The following is a 15,968-nucleotide window of genomic DNA, read 5'->3' as shown; positions in this document are numbered from 1 at the left end:
TTTCTTTGTTTTTAGCTGCTGATGCATACAGCACCACTGAGGAGAATACAAACAAGTAAAGTCCTAAAGTGTTTATTTTGTCTAGGAAAAAGGGCTGAACAAATTTGAATCCTTTGGGTTCGGGTAACAGATTTTTGTGTCTCTTGGAATTAAAAAAAACAGTTGCATGTTGTTTACTTTAAGAATATCTTATTATAACAAATAAAATGTGTGCTATGGGATTCCTTAAGGAATCCTTTGATGACAATTTGAATTAAATCAAAATTAATGTTTGCTGCTGCAAAGAAATACATAGAAAATGTTCCAGAAATAAATCAATAAGCAGGAATCAAAGGCTGTAAACTGTTTTAAAAACAAACAGTTAGACGTGAATCAAATGCTTGTTTGTAATATCAAGCAGCAAATACGGGAATACACAGATTTCCCACATTCTGGGGCTATCGCATGATACCAGTAAATCATTCATGGATGGACTCGTGAAAACAAACAAAGTTGATTTAAAATGAAAACTATTTTGATACAGCTTTGGAGTACTATTATCATTATAGTCAAGTTATACACGCTGCTCCCATTTCTTATGACTAAGGAAGTAATGAGGAGTTTTTGCCTCAGACAAGTTAGCTCTGGAGTTTCTGGGATCTCTGCTTCCATCTACCTTGTTACAAAGCCTGATTATTCAGACAAAGTGTTGCTTGATAAACAGATGTAATACACAAAGTCTGCTTAGAATAAAGAGCAACAGACTGTGGGCACATGTTTTGGTCTCATTCAAACTCATCAGCATAGTCTAGCTAGCTGTTTTGTCGCTAGTCTACTTACAGGGTAGCTTAGTAACGTCTTACTGGTGAAGTAATAAGGAGTTTTTTGCCACAAAAGTTTTGTGGCAAGTGCTCATGGGAAAATCATTTGCATACATCTTGTTACAAAGGCTGACTACTTCCTGGCTTAGACAAAGTGTTGCCTGATAAACAGACTTAACACACAAATGTCTGTCTGGAATAAACAACAGCAAGCTTTGATTTACATTTCCATTATCAAAGATAATCTCTTTCCCAGTGTACAGGAATTAAGAGTCCTCTCCTTATAAAAACCAGACTGGCATTGCTGTGATTTTACCATTGCAGAACCCTTGTTCATGAGTTGAAAGGATGTAACATACTGTATATGGGGTGCATAAAATAAGAACTAGACGGCTGGTATGGATATATACATGTGTGAGGCAGACGTGTATGATAATGACACATGAGCACTTGGAACACCTTATAAAACAGTTGACTTGAAGGTGATGGCCAGAATTTAAATGTAGATCAGTGTCTTATTTAAAATAAATAATAGTATACACCCCTATAACTATAAATAGGCGTGGCAGAATTTGATTTTTTTATAATTTCAATGGATCAATGTTTATTTTTAAGCATTTTAAAAATATTTATCAATTTAAATTTTCACAGTTGCACAAAATGATGGGTTTTAAGCTTTTTTTTTTCTCAATTTTTATTTATCCAAATTTTCACTGTGCTGCGAGGTTGTCAAACAATAGAGGGGTCAGAAAATAACTATTTGATGACGGGAGACATTTAGATTAAAAAACGAAAGCCTCATAAACTGTTAAAACACAAATTGTCAACACCACATGTCAAAATATACAAAATAAATATTCTGAAATGAAACTCTAATGAATTCTCAAGCAGCATTTTTCTTACTTTGCTTATCTGCAAATTTTAATTATTATTGGTGGAAATATTTTTTCGTCAGTTTGTGTGTGTTAGGTGAAATTTACATTTATCGATATTTGCTGAAATATCTAATCCTTCCAAATCTATCTATAAATAACAATTGTAGTAAATTTAGTAAAAGTAAGTATAAAAAGGTCTCAATACCTGTGCTGGTTTCTGCTTGTAAATCACTGATCCCTTAAACTCAGCATACAGGTTTCTGTATAAAGGGATATATGATTTAGATTTTTTTTATATATATAAATCTTTGGTGGAATCTGTACCCCAAATTATAGATGAAAAATGTATTGCACGAACACAACCCAGATGTATAAATATTTTATTTCAAATAGGACTCTGAAACTTGAATAAAATGTCAGACCATTATACAATATTTTCCCAATAAAACATGACATGAATGCAAAATTTTACTTGTGCACTTTTCTAGTGCTTGTGAAAGATGTGGACTGACAGTACTGAAGAAAGGAGCTCTCTATTTATTTATCCACCGAACAGGGTCAGCATGGGCAGTGTTAATACAGTCTTCCTCATTGATCCCCACCAACATGCTTTTCCTCTATCCTGAAGAGATCACCTCTCCCAGTTAGAGGGTAGATACATTTCCATGCCCATTCACACACTGGCTTCTCTGATGAAACCAATAACAAGGGTTCAGTTATGATGGGGACACTGGTTTGGTAGGAATTAATCTGACACCCACTAATTCATTTAACATAGAACACCAGATAGCCAAGATAGGTCACTTAAGGTCACTTCGGCCTAGATTCAAACAGGAAACGCTGAGAGGAAGAACATTGTATGTCCTGAATGAAAATGTTAGAGGAGATTTTCTGTTTACCATACAGTACCTCTCCAAGAAAATGTCTTGCCTCTCCAAAGTAGCATAATTATAAGTAGTGTAGTAGTGGTAAGTGGATAAGTGTATTTTGATTATCAAACTGCATAAGCAGTTGGTAAAACTATGGTCATTTTCTGTGAGGAAGTAGGATGTCTCTGTGCCTGTGTTTCAGGTCTGTTTCTTCTTTGTCTACAAGTAAGGACCGCGGTGTTAGTCTGTTGATGTTGCTACCACCTAGAACCCAGAGTTTTCACTGAACCTTTCATCTTTCCTTTTTATTGTTGCCAAACAATGGATCACGTCTATTCAACGGCACACATCACCACGAGCCCTTTTTCTACAGTGTAGTGAATCTGTGGTCACACACATACAAGGCACCACAATTTACAGTGGGAGTGAAACCCAGGACCATCAGCGTCAGAAAGCACAAATCCCTCCTGCTTGAGCTAAAGGACCGTGCCTGTCCACAGTTTGAGGTCAAGTTCAAGATCAGACTCAGCTCTTCCATATAACGCCCACTGTTGCATTGGGATAGCATGTTTTTAAGGGCCTGATCCACAATATCAGAGGCTGCTTCAGAAAATCTGGCCCATTTTGTCTTTTTTCACCCCCACTAATAGTTGGCTCCAGGAGATACAGAATAATATAGCTTCAAAATTCCTTTTATTCTGTTTCCTTATAATGATTATTGATATCAGCCCCATCTGAGCCCCGATAGTCCAGTAAACCAAGTGTACTCTCATGCATGCTAACTCTTGCTACTTTAGGGTTAAAATTCTATCGGTGGGCTTTTTTTAAACTAAAAAATGCTGCGCTATTCAAGGTTAAGCTTCCTTAAACATAAAACTAAACTCCTGGATTTTAAAAAAAATCAGCAATCCTAATAGTGCTTCCTCACTATAATGTTTCCAACTCCATCTGAAATCATTTAAATACACCCCTTAATAACATGCACTTTATTGTAATATACAGATTCTTTGGCTTCCTACCAGCCCTAGCTTCAGGCACCAATGAAACTCGTTGCCGCAGGGGGCCCTGGATTCAAGAGGGGCTCCCATCTACTGTATATTTTGTTTTGTATGTTTTTCACTGGCTCTAATTATTGCAGGTGGTAGAATTTAGCTGGCAATGTCGCTGCTAAAGAAAATAGGCATAAAGTGTATATAGTGTATTGTGTGAAGCAGCTATCAAATACACAGAGAAGAGAATATCAAATGCACTGTTAAACTGCTTTATAATAAGTAATTTTATTGATTTCATGCAAATACTTAGAAAACAGTCTTTCATTTATATCTATTATGTATGGACAAAAATTAATTTATTTCTCTAGTCACCTGTTTGGCTAACGGACTCAGCAGGACTGACATCCCACCCACAATATCAGAACCCACAAAACATGAAACATTCAGAAAGCTGGGGTTTTAAAGTTTCCTTAATCAAAATGAAAAATTGTGCAAGCTATTGCCAACTCAGGAAAAAGTGAGGTGGGCTGTGAACAAAAACTATGTAGTCCTCGACAGGGTTATAAAATACAATGGCACTGGATTTTGCCAATCCTTTAATTGTGTGGTGGCACATTTATATGTGCCAGATCATCTGCAGCATCTGAATAAAACCAGGGAAACAAAATTCTGCATAGAAACATTTTGGCTAAGTGCCTTCTTCAGTGTTCTTATCAGGGATTTCCATGAGACGGTACCTTGCATGACAATTCTGAGCAGACTTTTGCCCAGTTAGTATTTTTGGGAGCCTTAGATGATCTGTATCACCGTATTTTTAAAAACACATTTTACTGCATTTTATTTTCCTTTGCCCGTTTGCAAACACTATAGTTTTGGGGGGTTTTTTACATGAGGAGAGGGTTGCAGAAAAATAGGATTTGTAGCTAGATGTGAAAAAAAAAAAAGTCAAGACTCAATATGCTAACACGTTCTGGGCTCACTGTCTGTCTTGCCACTAATTCTGATGTCTGGAGCACGGCGCTAAACATATACAAAAATGCATTCTTTGTAGCTCAGCATCCAGAGAGAAAGTCTAAGTTTCTGTGCCGAATACAGGATATGGAGCATCGATGAAGAGCGAAGGTGCCACACTAGGTACCAGAAGTGTGCCAGCTCTTAGCTTGGCATCCTTGCATGTACCAGTGATCGGCCATCCCTGCTGCCGTCTAAATGACTTTTTAAATATTTTTTTAGTTATTCATCTTATTTCCATATTTCTTCACTGTCTGATTTAAAAAATAAATATTTTTACTATATTTTAACATTATTTTAGTTGTAATGGTCAAACAGTGATTGAACAATGACTTGGTGGGGAAAAAAGAAACATAATGCATGTCCTATGCAATGAAATATGTTGAATTAGTCCTTGAATGCTGACTGAATTTTTAACCTTTGTGGTACCAAAAACATAAAACTTCTGTCAAAATATGGTGTCCAGAATATGGCAACGCTGAGGCTAGGCTTATATGGACTATCTACTATCCAGGATCTGAGTTTAGAGATAATGCTAACCCACAAAGTTGATATTTAAAATAAAATGTTAGCGACAAAGTTTAAATTTAAAATCTTTGCCAAGATTCCTTCAGGAAATGATTAAAATAATACATTTAGAAGCTGGAGGAGAAGATAGTTCTTAGAGGTAGATAATAATGTTGTGGGATAGCACATTGTCAGTTTTTTTAGCTGAACGTCACGTTGATTTTAACTACAGATATCTACCCTGGAGCTTTCTTTACTAAACATTTTTAATGTTTATATTACAAACTTTATGAAAATTATGTTGTGTGCCCCTTTTATTAGAGTTAGTGTTTAATTTATACGGAATTGTCCTTTAAGCTTTTTCACAATAGTTAATGGATACAGTAGCAGGTAAATTTTTAAAAAAGTATTTAAAATAGGCATTTTCTTTATAGTACTCAGTGGTAATTAAAAGCTTCATTTGCTTAAAAGCAAGGGGCCTTTTTAAAGCAATAAATTAGCATTGCTTGACCCAAGGTCTCTAGTAGTGCTGCTTCTTTCAGTGCTATTAATACCTCAAAGAAATAGAAAGGGGGGTGTTATCACTCCATTGCAATAGAAGTAAGATTTTCAATTTAATCACAGTTAAGTGTCATGACCTTTTGATCTTGCATTGACTTCTTACTGAAATGTAGTCCAATTTCAGACAGCTAATTCTAAACCTTACACAGTCAAGGTGAAGTGAGGAAATAGGTTTACCACAAATGTAGATTTTTTTTTTAATACAGTAACAAATGGTTTCATTCCTTAAATGTGTTTTGAGTTAAAGCTTTTTTAAAAGTTTAAATTTATCCCACATTGTTCTTTTACCCAAAACTGATAAAGTGTGATTTCTTTTAACTCTGTAATGTTTCTGTTAGTCTTAAGAAAACCTAGTTAAGAGGTTGAGTTTTTCTTTAGAAAATATTTTTTTACACATATAAAGCATTTTTTCCAATTTGAAGAGCAGTTAAAAATAATTATGAAACAAAAATCTTGTTTACCCAAAGCGTCTCTTAAAAATCCTTATTTTTTAACTAAAAGCACCTTTTTTAGTACAAAAGAAAGTGAATGTAGATTAACAAACCTACATCAACAGATATGATCTTACGGGTAGTTTTATTGTTTCAGGCAAATATATTAGTAGGTTAGTTGGAGACTTCTAGCTGGGAACCTGTAGAATTCATTATTGGTGCATGTTCGGAAGCCATTGGTTCAGCATCTGATCTCACTTTACACCATCTAAATGAGGAGTAATGCCATTTATTTCAGTGTGCTACACGTATCCGCAGGGAAAGCACAATGAGAATCAGGTCTTCTATCTGTATTGTGAATTTCTGTTGCTGTAACATATAGACAGTAATCAGAACATGTTAGTTAGCATTACTTTTATCGTTAGTTACTGTTATATGCCAGTTTAAAAATATGTTTTGACTCTGGATTAAGTCTCAGGTTTGTATGCAACATACAAACTGCATTATAAAAAAATGTAGAAAAGCAGTTTAAATCAGGCTTCCTCTAAAGAGAAGATTTCTCGAAGCCTAATTTATGCTAATGCACAGACTGAACACCCCATGCAATGATGTAAACAAGATACAATTTCTTCCTAACATAAATATGACCAGGGCATGGCCTCCTAGCATTGTCATGTCCTAGTGCAACATTCCTGTCCTTAGCTTGTACTTTCAACCTTTTAAGGAAGTCTGGCGCCTGTGATCTACTTTCCACAGCAGACCCTGTAATTTTTGGCTGTATGTTATGTTTTTCAGATTCAAGTCAATCTGAAAGTCCCAGCCAGCCAAGTGAAGCTGATATTAAGGACCAGCCAGAAAATGGTAAGTTCTTACCTGCTGCTATTTTGGAATATTACAATAGTCCATGTTTACAAGGATTTTCATTTTCAAGTAATAAGTGCATATATCTAGTATAAAAAGACTCAGTCTTTGAACAATTGACTTGAGATCTCTGCAAATGAATGGTGCATCTTCTTCTTCTTCATAGTTAAATGCCAAGGTTTCACAAAATTAGAGTAGCATTTGTCTCTACAATCCTGGAGGGAGATCTTTATTCCACTAAAAATTGTTTTAATTTGGGGGATGCTGTAATAGAGCCCGCTGCATGCAGCACTGGGGTTCTTTTCACTATAGCAGAGGCTTTCAATCCATGGGTCATGAGTCATGACCCTCTCGGGGGTGCCGACAACATTACTTTCATTTTTATCTGTGTGCTTTTAACGTTGTTTTGTTTATTGATGTTTTCATGATAACGGAACACTCTGAAGTACCTGACTCACAGTGTCTGTCCAGCTCATCATTTTAGATTGTGGGATTTCAAATCGTCCTGCAAAACAAAACAGTCTCTTTGAAGTATTATAATTTTTCTGCAACCACTTCTCTCTGCCCCTAAAAAGTACACACAATAAAACTGACAGGCAGTTCTCCTGAAGCTCTCGAAGCAGGACTGGAAATCTATGAACACAGCAGCCACTCAAACTATTAACCACTTCTTGAGTGATAAAAGTTTTTTCAGAGCTGTCTATATTTTCACTGGCATGCTTCTGAGAGGGTGGTAGTATTACAAGGAGAGAAGAGACGCAGTAGAACTCAAATCTTAATTTGCTGCTTCTTTTTCTACTTTTATTTCTAAAGCTTGTTTCTGAAGACAGCTATTCGACCTTATTAGAAAGCAGCCCCATGGCTGTGAATTTTAAGAATACTGCAGTGAGACTGCTGCATTGTTTTAATAGGGAGTCGTAGGCACAGAAGTCCCATTGAGAAAGGCTAAGCCATAAGGTCACTACTGTGAGCAGGTACTAGTATTTTCTGAGGTGGGACAGTTTCTAAGTAGAAGTAATGGCTGTGTGGAATTGAACCCATGGAAGGGCCATCACAGCTGGCTTCCATTGTAAAAGGGCCCAGAGAAGCATTTGCTGTCAGTAATTGAGTTAGGGGATTGTATGTGAAAAGATAGATGAAGATACAAAGGGAAGAGCTTGAGGTAAAAACAATACCCTTCTCTTCCCTTCCCCGCCAAAAAAAACAAAACAAAAAAAAAACAGCCCAACATCTCTTATGGTCCCTTTGGCAATTGAAATTCTGTACCTTCTGTTACTACAGATAATTATTTTCATTAGTGCTTGGAATCAAAAAATGATGACATCCAACATTGGAGATAATTGAAACTGAGACAATCCCTGGTTATTCTGAATTTTTTTCTGTTGTTTTTAAAAATTGTACTTATAATTATTAGTAGTAAGTGTACATATTGTAGTAGCATCAAGAGGCCACAGTTGAGAGTGGGGCCCCATTGTGCTGGATGCTATCTAAACACAGAAAAGAGACTTGTAACGTCTGCCCTGTAGGGCTTACAATCTAAAGCCCCTTCACACTTATGGGAGCATTAAAAATCTCTCTCATATAGGATTTCTATATATACAAGAGAGAAATCTCATATCCCTTTAACAAATCCACCAGATTGATTTTTGATTTGGTGTGCTTTTGTTGCTGCCTCTCTTCTTTATCGTACGTCACTGTTTCCTTGTATGTTTTGAATGTTTATATTGAATACTTGACTAGTAAATAAACAAGTCACAAATAGGGATGAGACAAAAATGGTGGTGCTCAGATCTGGATTCCATTTGGATTAGAGTTCAGAGTTAGAGTTTAGGGTTCAAGGCAGAATAGAGCTAGTGTTCATATTCAATAATATCAAAATCTTAAGAACTTTTCTCAGGAAATTTCAGCATCACACACTAAAAATCTCATGGTATCAGGTGATGTGGTGAGATGTCTAGCATTCTGGATCACTATTTCTCTCCCTCTGAAATTTGAAAGGTTTCAGATTTGAGGGCCTTTATTCTGCTCATCTCTAGCCACAATGTCTGAAAACATTTTTCTGAATATTGAATGACGGTGTCTAGCTTCTCTTATCAGTGCTGTTTTACAACAATTATAATTTATTGCAAAAGGATTACCAGGTTTGGAGATGAATTGGCTAAACTGTGAAATCTGTTCTGCCAGTTCTGAATTTTTTTTTAATATGTTGCCTCTGTTTATTAGGTCACATTTTAATTTAGACTTTGCTAGGCACCCCGAATCCTTCTGACTCTGGTGTTCTGTTGTTATTATTTGTGTCTGGTTGATATTCTTTTGCAGCTTCTCAACAACTGTTCTCCTTACTGTGCAGTGCTCAGTCTTAAGGAAGCACATTTCACAACTGCCACCCAAAAAGCAGCAATGACAGTGAATAATATAAAATGTGTCAAACCCCAGTAACACTAAATATGTCAGTTCTGGAGCCTTAATGCTTCTTGTAAATCAAACTTTAATGAATTATTGGAATGTCACTGGTGACTTGTCAATAGTACTACTTTTTTCCTTAAAAAATAATTGGGAAAATTATTCTTACTCTCAGTTGTAGTAATGGGTATTTTTCCCCACTATAACAGAATCCTTGTATCTGATTAGTTGCAGTTTGCAGTATCTATGTGGGAGAATCCCTAAACTAACACATGCAGTTGGGTCTAAAAGGCCTGATCCCTCCAGGTTGATGTTGAGTTCATTCTCAGTGCACACACAGTCCACAGCTTGCAGTGTACCTGACCCAGCATGGAGATCAACATAGCCCTGCAGTTCTGATCTGCTGAATGCCAGGATGAAAGCCAAACTGCAGGCTTTAGAAAATGAAAAACTGCACACACAAAAGTGCATACAGAAATCATATTCACTGTGTTGTTCCACACTTGCCATAGACCACTACCATAGACCCCGATCCAAATACCTCTGGAGTCAAGGGGAGTCTCACCACTAATTTTAGTGGCAGTTGGATTGTGCCCACAGAGAGGGAAATGTCGTAAAAATCAAAGAAAATAGCAGTGGGATAATTCTGCTCCCACTGAAGTCAACAGCAGAGCAACCAGATTGAGGACAGATTTTGGATCATATTGCATGGATTTCTGTAAGGAGTCTACAAGCGTATCAATTAAGAGAACTACCCCTCACATGCACACATTCCTTCATTTAAAAAAATAAATCTTTAAAAGCCTTCTGAGGGTTGCACAGCCCCTCTGCTTGCCTGTTAATATCCTTTCTGTTCCACTCCATAAATTCTAAAGTTATTTATTATACATATATATTTTGCATAGCTTGAGTAATGTAGGTTCAAAAGGGTCAGCTATATAGCCCTGAAAAACAAGATCTACAGTAAGTTTTAATTCATTGTTTAAAATTCTGTAGGTTGCTTTAGGAAGAATCATCCATTTAAAGCAACAGAGGGTCCTGTGGCACCTTTGAGACTAGTTTCACTAAACTAAAGCTAATGCAAATAATTACTCTTGTATTTAGAGCCATCCATTTTCTCCAGTGGGTTTCATGGTTGCTATCACTCAGACAGAGCCAGCAGACAGAAAAATATTTGGTGCCAACTGCTCCCAAAACGGCCCCTGCCACTCATTTCTTTTTTTTAGCCTTTGCTAAGACACAGCTTCAGGCAACCGCTTACCCAATTAGCCCTGCTACAACTAACAGAATCCCAAAGAAAGAAATTTTTTTCAAGAGATCCAGCAAAGAGATGAACAAGTGTATTGTAGCCATCACAGGACCCTCTTCCTGGTCTTCACAGGAAATCCCCAGATTAAATCCTAACCAGATAAAGAAGGAAATTGAGAGAAGGGAAAATCATGTGTCTCATCTTCAGGTGGGTAAAAGGCAAAGTATATGAAGGAGAGCAGAAAAAACCATCATGAGTCTCCCAATACCAAATTTAGTCCTTGGCTCCCTCCTGCTTGTATTCAGAGCTGGTTGATATCTTCATCCAGGCATACATCGCAGCTTGACTAGTTGGAGCAGAAAGAGGTCTCTCCAACATTAGACAGACTCTCCACACATGAATAAGAAAAAGCGATGGGTGTAGAGTCTGTCCAGTAGAAAACTCAAACAGTGGATTGACTTCTTCTGACCATGTCCTTCAACTGCCTTTGGAAAAGGAGGTTGGAATAGCTCTCAGCAGCAAGGTACTCATGAAGAGCCTGGACTTGTTAAAGAGGAAAACAGTTTATTCTTCGAGTAGTATCCCTGTGGGTGTTCCACTGTAGATGTGTGTGCGTCCCTGCGCTGCTGATTGGAGAACGTTGGTAGCAGTGTCTGTTGGGTCCACAACATGCACTGTCACTGTCCTTGTGCTTGGCCCCGAGGCTAGCCAGCACACGTGGGCTAACCATCCTCAGTTCCTTCTCAACCGTCCCTGACTAGAGACAAAGCCTATAGCTGTCCATTAGCAGATCATTAACTCTCCTTTTCATTTGTTAATTTTTAGCTTTCTTCTGACTTTTATTTGGCCGTGCCTTTAAAAAAAAACAAAAACAAAAAGAAGAAAAGAAAAAAAAAATCTGGCATCTGATTACCAACATATGCCGAATACATTGCTCATACAAAACTCGTAGAGAGGAGATTTTTATCTAACAAATAAAATATTTAATGCCCAAATCAAATGTTTTCATTTTAATACATTCTTCCTGCTTTGAGCTGCAAGTATCTTCATATCACTACAGGTAATGATAGGCACCTTGTTCTTCATTGCATTAAAAAAGACCAAACAATGATGTGAAGCAACTCACCGAACATGTTTTTCAACCCTGCAGTAATTAGACTGAACTTGTAAACATTGCCATTTAAGTAGCGCTGGTCTTGGGTATTAAACATGAAAGAAATGCGTTTAAAAAAATACCATGTACCAACTTTTCAGTGCTTAAAACCACAATGGAACAAATTGTGGCCCCTCATAATGTGCGTGGTTGAAGTGGGGATGGGACGGATGTAGGGAACGCTCTGCATTCCCTTCCCCCTTCCCTGAGCAAGGCTGTTCAGGACAGATGTAATATGTCTGTAGGTGCAAGAGAGTGCAGTGCTATGTAGAAGGTCCATGACTGGGTGAGGGAAGGGTCTCTGTATGCAGCAGCCAGGATTCACTGGCATCCATAGAGCAGGTATAGGAAGAAGCACCCCACACTGCTTCCTGCATGGTCCTGGAGGCATTATACCAGGGGTCGGCAACCTTTCAGAGGTAGTGTGCTGAGTCTTCATTTATTCACTCTAATTTAAGGTTTCGCTTGCCAGTCATACATTTTAACATTTTTAGAAGGTCTCTTTCTAGAAGTCTATAATAGATAACTAAAGTATTGTTGTATGTAAAGTAAATAAGGTTTTTAAAATGTTTAAGAAGCTTCATTTAAAATTAAATTAAAATGCAGAGCCCCCCGGACCAGTGGCCAGGACCCGGGCAGTGTGAGTGCCACTGAAAATCAGCTCACGTGCCGCCTTTGGTACGCGTGCCATAGGTTGCCTATCCCTGCACTATACCATTCAAAGGGTCTGCATGAGCAGTTTGCCTCGGCAAGCGCACAGCTGAGCCCAAAGTGTACTGAATTCAGGGAGTACAAGAAGAATCTGGAGTTTGTTGCTCTCTAGTTTATCTGGATGGGTAAAATTTTCAAAAGTGCCTTTGGAACCGAAGGGCTTGTCTTCATGTACAGCACTACAGCCGCCGTAGTGCTTTAGTGAAGTCGCTCCTACGCCAATGGGGGGAGAGCTTCTCCCATCAGTGTAGTTAATTCACCTCCCCGAAAGGCAGTAGATATGCCGGCAGGAGACGCTCTCCCAACAACATAGCGCTGTCTCCATGGGGGTGGGGGGAATTTATGTCAGTACAATTGTCAGTATAATTGTTGAAAAAAGTGTGGATTTTTCACACCCCTGAGCAATGTAGTTATACTGATATAGGTCTGTAGTGTAGACCTGGCGTAAGTCCCATTGTTAAAAGTGACATAAGCACTTAGGCGCCTAAGTGTAATTGACATTTAATGAGATAGATTCTGAGGCTCCTAATAGGCTCCTACATCACTTAGGCACTCTTGAAAATGTTACCTAATATCTTCCATTTTTACCTGTTATGTTGTTAGAAGGACCTTACTCTAGCTACAGTATAATACATGGAAGAAAATTTTTTTGTTCTTTTTAACTAAGTGAGGTAAAGGTGTTCTTAAAAGCTCTGCCTCTTGATATACTTGTTCCAGTATTTCATCTCTTTTTCTCTCCTCTCATGAAACCTGCAGTAATTTCATTGCTGTGCACGATTATCATCTTTTTTTCCTTTTTGTGTCGTAGAACTCAGATCAATATCCCAAAGAGACACTGATGAAATCAAAGAGCCACTCTTACGGCATTTACATGTTGAACCCAGTCTCATACCACTTTACTCTAATTCAGTTGAACACATGTTGAAATGAAAACTAATACAGTTAAAAAGTGCTTCATGTCAGCCTACTAACATTCTTAAAGCACCTCATTTCCAGGATAACCCGCAGAGGCTGCAGAGAAATTTTTTCTTTCAATGATAGTTGCATTTGGCATGATACAATAGAACCAGCTTTGTTGTTGTTTAGAGACTCATTTGGGTTGGATTTGTATGAAAATGGAAAGCTGCTTTTCTCTTGCTATAAAGTAGCATTTGAGAAATCATCCCAAACTCAGAGATCAAACTGAAATTAACTTCTCATCAATAAGTACTTCAAAAGAAGCTTAGCACTTGCAACAATGAATTTGCTAGCTTGGGGGTAAAGTAGAAGATCAGTGATAATTTCACCTTGTTTGAACAGACCTGCGTATAGACTCTGGGCCAAATTGTCCACAGACTCACACCCCTTAAAATCCCATTGGCTTCAGTGAGGTTACACAGGTGACTTTAAGCCAGGTTGTAAAGTTATGGCAGAATTTGTTCTGTAAAGTGGAGATTTGGTGCAGTCGTTCAGTGTGCCTTTCTGCAAAGTGACTATAGTAGGACATTTCAGTCTAGAAGTAGACATTAGCTAATGAAAGTTTGATTTGAGGCAAATTCTATTTTATGTCCATTACAGTTTACGCTATTATTTATTTATGGGAAAGATGGAATCAGTTGTCTGTAGTGAGCCTTAGAGTCCATGTTTCATATGGTTCCAAAGAAACATATGCGGGCATACTTGGCCACAAAATTTATAAAAGTGTGCTGTGTTTTTTCTGCATTTTTTCATCCTGTTTCATTTCAAGTAGATTGCAGCCCAGATTCTCATTTCTAACACAAAACAAAATGAATAGAATTTTAATTGTAACACTCTAGAATCAAAACTCTTGATGCATCTAACTCCATTTCCCAGCCAGTTTCATGGCCCTTATGCAAAAAGTATCTAAACAGTCTAGTAAAGAAAGCACTTGTCTTTCTCCTGTATTGCCATACTTTCAGTGAGATTCATGTCCAAAGTCAAATGAGTTTGTGCTCCAGATTTTATTGCACAGCTTTTTTAATTTCCAGTGTTAATGGGTACACTCTCTGCTCACAATTTAGCCTACTTATCATTAGCTGGCACTCTATCGAGGACACCCTGTTTTGGCAGCTTTAAAGAATGTTGACAGTCAACCAACATGATATGGGACAGTCAGTAAGGATCAGTTCTGAAGCCACTACAGGGGCCAAGTAGGGAATCTTGCCTCATCAGTGACCTGCAGTATTTAAGACTTGAGGATTGACAGAGGACTTCAGTTTTCACTGCTTATAACCATTAACCTTCACAACCAAAGCATTCTGACCAACCCCCCACCCCGCACCCCCCAAATCATCCGAGGAAAGTCTGACAGGAAATATTCAAAGCATGAAATGAATGCTTATAGCATAACAAAGCAGTGCTTGAAAGACATAAAACGTTCATTACACTTTGTCTCAATGCTGCAAAGAAAAGGAGCAATGAAAATGTGGCTGGACTGCATGTTTTTATTTCACCATATGTGTGTACAGCAAAAAGGTGGTGAACCTTTCCATTGGGCAAGGTGTATAAATAAAGTTGTAATTACTCTAACTCATTTCAAAACTTATTTATATTCAGTTTCTGTTTTCCATACCGTTCTGCATGTATTATACAGACCCAGATAGCATTAGATAGCACTCGCCCTGGGTAGAGGGCAGCTTGTAGGCGTGATGCCCCAGAAGCACCTTCTGACAAGGAATCTTGCCTCAAAGTGTCAGGATTCCTTCCTTGCTCCCCAACTTGTTCCCAGAATGTGTGAGATCTGCTGCTGGACCATAGCCCCCTCACTTCCTCACCAGCCCAACTTTGCTGACCAGAGAGTCAGAGCAAAGCCAAGTCTCCACTCGTTCTTTGCTTCCTCCCCAGCCACATGCATACAGGGAGAAGTACCAGGACTTTCAGCTCTTCCGCTTTGTTGTAGCTCATCTATAAGAGGTATTTCCACTCTAACACCAGCCTATTCTCGCCCCTTAGTGCTCCCAGTACTCAGTGGCCTCAGAACTAAGCAAGAGCTGTGAAAATTTCCCAGTTTTCATCACTAAAAAACTTGTATGCTGAACACAAACATTTTCATGAAACGCTTGTTATTCAATTCACAGCTGAGAGTTTTATTTAATCAGTGTAACAGCCATAACTTGGGCAGACCACAAGCTGAGTGGTGCTCTAGGATACCACACTAGCCCACCAAGAAGCCAGGCAACTAGGAAGAGGGTTTAATTTGTGGTTCTGGCTTTCATATAAACTTTCTGCCAAGTGAAGAGGAGGGCTTATTAAGGGAAAAGGCTAGAATGTTTGAAAACAAGGGGGGAAACCCACAAAAAGAAAAACTCCTCCAGCTTGTCTTTGGGTGTTAGAATTTCCATTTGCCTGTAACTTAAGACAAAGAGCAAGTTTTGGTTGCTGCAAAATTACTTTATATTTGTACAATAACAAAAATAAATAAACCCCGCAAGCCAGAGCCGTTTGGTCCAAAATGTGAACTTTTTACTCCTCACAAATCTCCTGAGTTGTGCTACCAACCTGTCAGCCTGATATACCCTTGACATAAATTTGTGTAGTTTAGCTTC

General features: G+C 38.1%; 1 protein-coding gene across 5 annotated transcripts in view; it reads left to right on the top strand.

Annotated features, from left to right (window-relative positions):
* The window catches only part of NFIA (nuclear factor I A), a 308,432-nt gene that overhangs the window by 160,928 nt on the left and 131,536 nt on the right, over positions 1-15,968 (top strand). For all 5 annotated transcript variants that reach the window (XM_034779865.1, XM_034779867.1, XM_034779866.1 and 2 more), the window contains exon 3: positions 6,842-6,907. In XM_034779865.1, the coding sequence (XP_034635756.1) occupies positions 6,842-6,907 (66 nt within the window). The remainder of the gene's footprint in view (positions 1-6,841; positions 6,908-15,968) is intronic.

The sequence above is a fragment of the Trachemys scripta genome, chromosome 8 (assembly GCF_013100865.1).
Source record: "Trachemys scripta elegans isolate TJP31775 chromosome 8, CAS_Tse_1.0, whole genome shotgun sequence".
In the NCBI taxonomy this organism is placed as follows: Eukaryota; Metazoa; Chordata; order Testudines; family Emydidae; genus Trachemys; species Trachemys scripta.
The sequence above is the reverse complement of the archived record's forward strand: the minus strand, read 5'-3'. Positions and strand labels throughout refer to the sequence as shown.